The sequence below is a fragment of the Parus major genome, chromosome 6 (genome assembly GCF_001522545.3).
Source record: "Parus major isolate Abel chromosome 6, Parus_major1.1, whole genome shotgun sequence".
Lineage (NCBI taxonomy): Eukaryota > Metazoa > Chordata > Aves > Passeriformes > Paridae > Parus > Parus major.
This window is the reverse complement of record NC_031775.1, coordinates 15,510,638-15,519,894: the sequence shown is the minus strand read 5'-3', so window position 1 is coordinate 15,519,894 and position 9,257 is coordinate 15,510,638. Positions and strand designations below refer to the sequence as shown.

The following is a 9,257-nucleotide window of genomic DNA, read 5'->3' as shown; positions in this document are numbered from 1 at the left end:
GCGGGCAGTGCAATGCTATCAGATAGAAGTTTCTAGAATTTTAGAAGTGGAATAAAGTGAAGTTATAGTTGATTAGTGCTTTTTTTAGTTTGCCATCCACTGCATTCTTACAGTGGGTGAGATGAAAATCATACAGGTAGCAAAAAAAACAGCATAAAATTAAGTAAGTATAGAAGAATGTGTATTAACCCCCAGTGAACTTTTCTCTGTGTTAGGCAAAGAAGAATCAGTGAGTGAATATTTAACGTGTTCCTTATTTTTGCATGTTAGTGAAATTTAGCACCTAAATTGGGGTAAATATATTGGCGTCTCTCACCTCATTTAATTATGGGAACATATGTAAAAGTTACAACCACAATATCCAGTCTTTAACCAGAGCCTAAAAATAATTTCAATTAGTACAGTAGCAGTACTCAAGAAGACACTGTGGCTGGTGTGTGTGGAGAGGAATGTAGGTGATGACCCAGCTGGGCCCTCCTTCCCATGGGGCTTCTCTTACAGTGATCATCAGGCTGAGGCCAGGGGAGATGAGGTGCACTGGCCAAGCTGTGCTAAAACCTGGTGAGGCACAATGGCAGGGCAGTTTCTTGAGGTCTTGTTGTCATCAGCTGCACAAATTAGACTGACTGTGATTGTGTTCTGACATTGAAGCATCACAGGATTGAAAATCAAGTTGGTCCTGAAGAAGTCTTGTCAGAAATGACTGAGTCTGTTCCATACCAATGAAAACTTTAGCATTAAAGTTGCCTTGTGATAAAATAGTCAGCATTATTTTTTTAGTCTTAGAGGTTTGTGACTTTGCAGTTTTTGTTGTCTGGCATTCCTTGTTTGGTAATGGTACAGGATAGTTTTTTATATAATTTGAATTAATTCCCAAATATTCAGTGCACAGATTCTTTGGTATTTAGTGCAATAGATTATTTGAAGTATAAGCTGGAATAACTTTTTAAAAACATAGATGTTATATATTGAAATGGAGTTATTGTACAATATTTACTGCTTGTAATAAATCACTGTTTTGCTATACGCTTTATCTTATGGTGGAGTATATCAGTTGCCATAGCCAATCATGAGCATGAACTCTCAAAATGTCTTTGTTTATAAATGGAAAGAAAATTCTTGTATGAAGAGTCATGATTTTGTTGGCAAAACTTAGTGAGCACTTGCTGATTTTTTTGGCATTGCCTATAGAAATACTGAAGTGTATTTATAATGTGGGAGCCAAAATTACTTTTAGGATGACAGACTTCTGATACATGTTGAGGGGAAAACAATTTCATGTCATTGTTCTGTTAAATAGCAATTATATTATTTAGAGTATTTTTCATAAAGCAAAATATTTTAGTATTTTTTTCTGACAATACATATTACGGAGGAATACTTTATAATACTTGTGTAAAATACCAGTTAATCCTGAAGATTTTGGGCTACATCCACCATGTATCATGAGTTATAAATATAGCCTGTAGTCTTTTAGGTTTGATTAAAAATGTAATTGCATGATAGTGGAGCCTTGGGCACAGCGCGTACTCAACGGTGAGACACAGCTCATACTTCATTTGCTGCTAATAATATCCAATTGATCTTAAAGTCTCATCAGAGCAAGACTATAGACCAAGCTAAACACAGATATTCTTTCCTGTTACTAAATGTAATTAAAAACTGATTCTGAATTAGTGGCTAGTGTGGGAGGATTAGAGTAAAATACAGTAACATTTACCTTTACAAAACTAGTGGCTCTAAGTCTCTAAGACTGTGCACTTAATAGTAATACTAATATATTTTTCTGCTCTGGTGGAGCTCTAAGACGTTTAGTTTTCAAGGATGTAAAACTGTAGGAAGAAACTGCTGAGATTCTGCAGAGTCTTGGCAGCTTGCAAGTTAGGGAAAAGGTACTTAAGTGTGCTTTAGGACCCTAACCACTGTAACATACTTTTTTATCATTTCTCCTTGTTGCCTACTGTGCCTTTCTCTTCTTCATTTCGTTATTTTTTTCTGATTCCTGTATGACATGAGTTCACCCTGTTTCTTTACATGGAATGACATGTGCTCCTTCTTTAGTGTCATATGCCACTGTCTTCCTGGGATTCTGTTTCTTTTTCTGTCTCTTTACCTCCCAGGCTCTTGCACCTTTATGAGTGACTCCCAACCACTCTTGCCTGTCACCAGCAAAGCAGCCACAGAGACACAAGCACGATGTACATGTTTTAAACATTTATATTTATGTAAACATTTAAAATTATTTCAATCATTGCTTTATATAAACATGAGAAGAGTATCTTGTAACTTGATCTTTCTGGCTTAAGCTTCAAGTAAAAGAAAACCAATAAAACTTTAAACAAACTGAAACATTTCATTTTCCATGCTGAGATATGCGTACATAGCAATTGTGAGTTCTTAGATTGAAAGTTGCACCAGACTGGAAGATCATTCAGATAGCTGACTGAAGGTAGTCCCACTACTGAACTGAAAATGCAAAATAATAAGTCAAATGCATAAGGTGGTTTTCTTGAAAGATATGGTTGCCAAAAAATAAGCTAGAAAGGTAACAAAGTTTGAACAGTGCCCTGCTTACTGGAGTGGGTTCATCACTCACTAAATCATTCTTAAATCAGTAAAGTTAATTAAAATACGGTTACCTAGGACACTTAGTGATGCTATTTTCATTTCTAATGGTTAAATTTTGTAAGGTTTTTTCATTGTTCATTCAAAATACAGATTTAAACCTCACTAGCAAAACAGAGACATATCATTTAACTGAAATAATGGAATGTAAATAAATATTGCACTCTGTCTCTTAGTTCAGCATTTTTTTGCAATGCCTAAATGGGTTTGCATAATGCTTTTAAAAAGATTGTGTTTGTACAAATATCAAACTCTTTCCAGTCCTTGTTTGGAATAATGTTTAATCAGATTTAAAATGGTAAATGTTCTCTGTAAGGTTATATAATTTCACCCAAGTATGTAAAGTAAACCATCTGTTCATAAGATATGCAATTTAAAATATTCAGATTTTAAAAATTCATCTGAAAATTATTTTGCATATTATACCAGGAGCCAAAAATAATTAATAATTAGACCTGAGTGTAACCCATGTAAAAAATTCCAATTCTGTTTTATACACAGAACTGTGTATAAATATATACACAGATATTCATCAATATGAACTGACAAGTTTGTGCACAGTTAGCAGTGCAGAGGAACTTGCTGCAGCCAGCTATTAGTGCTAATGCTGCATACTGCTAGTGTTTTTTAATTACTGCTTTTAAAGGGAGGCATTGGACTATCCTGATACACTAAGAATTCTGCTTTTTAAGAAGATGTTTTTCCCTCTTGCTATAATTACTGTGTGATATCTGATGAAGTTATATTTCATGTTCTTCAGATTTTACTCTAATTTCTTGATCTTTATCAAACAAAATTACTAAAACCTGAATGACTTTGTTAAGTGGGTTATATATTGTCATGCTTATCCTTTGGATACTATAAAAATAATTTTCTTGTTTTGTATGCAGAGACTTTTCATCCACATACTTTATTTCATTAAATATTAAAGTTTCTTGCTTTCTTGCTCTTGTGTAGCTAGTATTTAAATCAGCTACAATTTGTTATAGAAAGATATCCATGGCTAATGTATGGTAGAAGTTTAGGAAAGTATGTACTGTAATCTTATCTTGTGGTAAAGCAGAAGATTTTGTTTTACTTTCTAGCAACAGTAATTGTTAAACTTCAGCCAGGCAGCTGTGTTTGGTAATTTCACCTCTGAAAGCTGCATCTCTCAAGTATTATGAAGTGCCTAAAAATGTAATATAAATATAGAAGGCATCATTTCTTCCATGTAGCATCACCCACTGAAGTATGTCGCTTTGGAATTGCTGTAAAAGTTTTACAAACTGAAGTGCTGGTGAAATGAGTGTAAAACACTACAGATGATAAAACACTGCACATTGCAGGTGGAAATTGGTAATAATTTCCTCCCTCAATAGCATCGCTACATTTACAGTCTCTCTAAAATATGAAAAATAAGTTAATTCCCATTTTAAAAAAATCACATAATACATTCTGTAAGAGCTATATAGAGGACAGTAAAGAATTTATCTGTATATAAATATAAATGAATATATATATTCATATATATGTGAATTATTGTAATATTGAGTATTAGAAGACTAAAATAAGAGAATGAGTGAAGAAAATCCATGGCAAATTTAGGGATACAGTAATAATTCTACATGCATTTAATGCTGTTCCTTCCTGTGTACTACATGGAGTGAGGTTCCCATAGAGTGAAGGATAAGCAGTCCTGTAGGTTGCACTTGTACGGAGATTTAAGGTCATGTACCATAACTTGAGGATCAAGTTCCATCAGGGGTGTCTCTTTCATGTCCTTTTTTTATTAGTAAAAGTAGCTGAGCCTCAGTAATAAGCTATGTCCTGCCCCTAACAAATCGGGAGATTTTTGCCTGCATATAGATTTGACTTGAAATCAGTGGTAGTTCAATAATTAGGTTATCAAAAACAGGTTCATTTTACATTTTTAGTGGCTGATATATATCTCACATGTTTAAAAGTAAAAAAATAAAATTAACACTGAGTAAAAGTATGCCTTTCTCAAAAGCATTAGCAATAGCTCACCTGAATTTACTTGAAGTCTTTGATCTAAGTGAGATAAGCCAGAAAAACTTGCTAAAAATTAGTTATTAAATACAACAGATTTTGGTGCAGTTAAAGTAGTAGAGGTGATATAAAAAGATAATTTCAGAAAACCTGAAACTCTACAGATCTTTTTGTACTAAATTGTAGCACATACTGCTCAGTATAGCTTGCATTGCCAAGACATCTGGTGCAGGTCTTTTGGGCTCAGATTCAGATTTTAAGGAGACTTTGCAAATGAGGCTACTTTTTATGTATCTGAACTTAATCTGGCTCGATGTTGTTAGTGTTTCTATCAGGGCACCAGAAAATATTTGTATCTTACACAAACATCTACTCCATTTTGCTTGTTTAGTACTTAACATTAGTATCCAGAAATCCTGAAAGACAGTTATTTTTTATCCATCTGAATGAAAAGACTGATGTTATATCAACTTGTTTAAGTGGATCATGTGTTAATGTATTACTTTTCTTGTGTCTTGCAATCATGTGGGTTATCGTAAGGAAGCCAGGATACATTTTCTCATGCTTTTCAGACTCATCAGCAGTGCAGCGGAAATCTAATAATAGGTTTGCTGTGATGATTCCTGTTCTGAAGGGAGCTTAAAATGAGTTACATAAACAGAACTATGTAAGTCAAGTGTGAAAAAAAAAAAGGTCAACTAAGGAAATAATAATGATTACTGTGTTGATACGTAGATTGTGATCTGATGTTAAAGTGCTCTCCAACACTAAAACTTAGTCCAAAAAGCTTTACTGCTCATTCTGACAAATACTTGCAATGTGTTTTGATCTCCTTGGCAAGGCTACTCCTGTGCACTCTTTGGCTGGGATGTGCTGTATGTGTTCAGGCACTGCCTGAGTCCTGAAGCTCCCGTGCTGCTGTTCTGGCAGCTTGGCACCAAGACAGCTGATGGTGCTTCATCCCCAGGTCAGGTGTTCTCGGCTGGGAGGTGGGGAGGTGGATCTGCAGGCCAGCCAAGAGGGAAGTGCTGCAAGAGGAGATGCTGTTCTGTGTCCACTTGGCTGGGGTGTCCAGAAGTCAGAGCTTGCCAGGGTGGCGCTTCCCTTTGCTCCCTTGCCCCGCTAGAAAATCCCTGGGTTTAGCGACAGAGAAATTGTGCCACATCAGAGTACCGTCTGTGCTACTGTCTACTTGCTTGTCAAAGTGGAAAAAACAGAATTCTGAATTCACCTTCCAGGTGAATTCCATAGCCACCAAGAAATAAGTGCCTGTAAAGTTCTCTGCTTTTCCTTTGTGTGAGGTGCATCTAGCTCAGCTGTACATGAACAGCATCTGAGGAAACCCACTTCTGAACTTCCATTTCAATGAAAATTTGATAAGTTTGTTATTTCTTGAATAACAGTCTACCATCTGTTCCTGATTTCCAGGATTAAAATACCAACATTTCTAAAGCAGGCATGTTCATTATTTCTCAGGAGTGGTTTGTATTTTAGATGCTCACTTCTGTCTCCTGATTCTGCTCAATCTATTTGCCTTTGCCTATTCTATTTTAAATGATTCAGACACTTTATTTTTCTTCTTATTTAGTGAAAGATGTTTTAAATGTTTTCTACTCCTCTATTGTTGTTCTGCAAGAGGAGTGAGCATGAACTTCATGGTGCCTTTTGTACCCTTCTTTTGCTCTTACATGTTAGACAGTATCTCAGGGCTGCAAAGGCCCACCCATGCTGCCCTTTATAATTTTTTTGTTTGTGTTTACAGATTGTAAAAGTTCATCATACTGTTTATAGTGGTCTTAAACTCTCTTAAATAGAATTTCAGCAAGTGGCTGCCCTAGTTTAAAGGTTTTCTCTTAATGGAGAGCCTGAAGTCAGTTGCCTTTTTAGACATTCTTTCTCAATTTTGATACTGTTTTCTCCTGATCATTACCTCTTTACTCTCTTAGAATAAAACATATTTGTTTAAAATTATATGATTCTTTAAAATTTCTAAAACCATGTTAATCAAATCATTACTACATTTGGTATCTCATAGCAAACAAATGGTAATTTTTTTGTGAGATTGCATATTTAGCAGTTGCATTCCCTGACAGCCATTTTGGGAAAATGAGAATAGTATCCAAAAATAATATGTCACTTTATCCTAAATTACAAAAACAAATCTGTGCTGCAGATCTGACTGTTCTGTTTCACAGTTTCTGATTTTTTAATGAATTTATTTTATTACCTTTTATTCTGGCTTTGCCCTCATTTGACCCCCATGCCATGCAGTGCTATGGTGGTTTCTATTTTCCATACCTTCATGCTCTTCAGGTATACGCTTCTTTGTTGATTGAGTTTTTATATTTTAAGAATAACTAACTGATCACATTAAATAAAATTTTAGCTGAATTCGGATTCTCATTCTGAGCTGCTGCAGTGGTTAATGTGCTGCCCCTGATGCTCACAACATACGAGAGCATCTCCACAGTCATTGTCCTCACTCCTGAGTATGTCCCCAGTGAAGGAATTTCTTCAAGAATTCAATCCTAAAAGTGTGATTTTTTGCATATAGGGAGTATGACTTTTCTTCTCATCTGGACATTTCTCATGTATTGTTCTTGATTGATCTGGCCATCAGACAGGTTAAATAGCAACTTAGATTCTTCGTATTCTTTGACTGTCCTTCCTCAGGAGTGGGTGGCTTGGAACAACACCTCATGAGTCTGTATAGACTTGCATAAATAGAAGCCCTATATATATTCAGTGGGGTTATTTTCTTGTTAGTACAAATGCATTTAAATTTTATTTCACATGCTTGGTTTTTAAAATAAATGTCTATGGCCCCTGAGGGGTGAACTAGGATTTTCCAATGTTTATAAGTCTCTCATCACAGTGGTATTATCTGTAAAGACTTGAGTCCTTCAGGACCAAAGAATGGAACACAGTGTCAGTAAACAATTCACGTTTATTGCCTCCTAAGTGTTTACACAATGACAAAAATCAAGCCTCCAGGGAGTCATATTGTAAAAAGAAACAGTTGGTTTAAATTAGCTTTCCATGTGAAATATAGCTACTTTTTATGGATGTTGTGGGAACATAACTGAAAGAAAAATCTGCACACTGATAATTTGCATTGATTTTTATTTGTGTAAATACAAACAGAATCGTGTACTAAGTTGATTTCTGATTCCAGCATTAATTCATTACCAAAAAGAGGTTGGTAGTATGGGTGTACTGTGGAAGATGGGATTTCTTTTTATTTAATTTGTGACCTTGCAAACAGATATTGGAAACTAGCTGAAATGTTCAGTGCATATAGGAATTAACAGAATTGTGCATTAAATGCATCTAGTTTTATGAAATGAACCAAAACAAAAAAATTCCAATTTATCACCTTTCACTGTTCCTATTGTTAACAAGGGTTATTTACTGTGGGGCTGAGATCTGTAAGGCATGTTAATGAGAATTTATATTGCAGATCTCTTCAGCAGCTTTAGAAATTAGTGCCAGCTGAAACTGTCCATTTTCTTCTGTGACATTAATGCATATTCAAAATATTTTATATTAAGATGCAGTAGTTTTTTGTTTAATGAAAGTTTTCCTGGACTAGTTTAACTGATGTATTGTGAATATATCGCTGTGTAAGTTGTGTTTGCAATGCATATGTGATTTGGCTGTGAGTGTTTACGTGGAATTTTGACTGATACCCTCCTGATGGAAGAAACGAAACCAACCCACATTATCTGTCAAGTGTGCATGAATGCTCCAAGTGACATTGCTTTGGCTGACCCTATTGTCTGTTTGGTTTTACAAGGTGAGCTCATGGGTTACCTGGCTGATCCTGACTGCAGGTTCTATGGAGGAGAAACGAGAAGTCTTCTCATACTTAGTACATGTAGCAAAATGCTGCTGGAATATGGGCAACTACAATGCTGTAATGGAATTTCTGGCAGGGCTAAGGTACTGGCAACTCTTTTTTTTTTAAATGGCTTTTCGGTGATAGGTTGCACTGCAGCTTCTGTTAAGCAGATGTCTCTGGAGAACAATGAAACTAAACAAAAATCCATGGGTAAGCCACATCATCTCATGCTGTGACTTTCTAGTAATCCCTTTTGGAAAAATGAAGCATGCTAAACCCTTTTTTTTTTTCTCAAAATGCTCTGAAGACTCCATCCGTTTTCCTGGTAAATGCTGAATATGTTGCATTAGAAGACTTTTTTTTTTTTTAACTTGAAACTTTTTAAAAATGTAAAAAGAAGGTGGGAAAGCAGTTGTGGTTTATCTAGTGAGCTACGGCTAATGTAGCTTGGTGTTGGAGTCTCCAGAACATAAATGAAACATAATGATGGTGGTGCTCTAAAGGGATCAGTCTTAACTGTGAAAAAGAAACTACCCCAAAATGAAAAAGAACCCCCAAAAAGACCAAACAGCCAAATCTGGTTTTTAACTCCTCTGATTTACTTACACAGAGTGACATTGGGATCTCATGCTATCATGGTCTTACGTAGAAGGACCTGCATTATCTCAAGGATGAGAGAGTAAGGGCTCAAAGACAGCTCATTGTGTGCTTTCCTCTGGAATGACAGGTTCATGTAGGGCCAGGGGAGCAGGAAGGCAGTGCATTGGCACTGGCAGTTCAGAGGGGGCAGCAAATGGGA

At 35.7% G+C, this 9,257-nt stretch overlaps 1 protein-coding gene across 3 annotated transcripts in view; it reads left to right on the top strand.

Moving 5' to 3' along the window:
* Positions 1-9,257, top strand: part of PLCE1 (phospholipase C epsilon 1) — a 138,094-nt gene that overhangs the window by 88,946 nt on the left and 39,891 nt on the right. For all 3 annotated transcript variants that reach the window (XM_015632748.2, XM_015632749.2, XM_015632750.2), the window contains one exon: positions 8,414-8,559. In XM_015632748.2, coding sequence (XP_015488234.1) covers positions 8,414-8,559 — 146 coding nt within the window. The remainder of the gene's footprint in view (positions 1-8,413; positions 8,560-9,257) is intronic.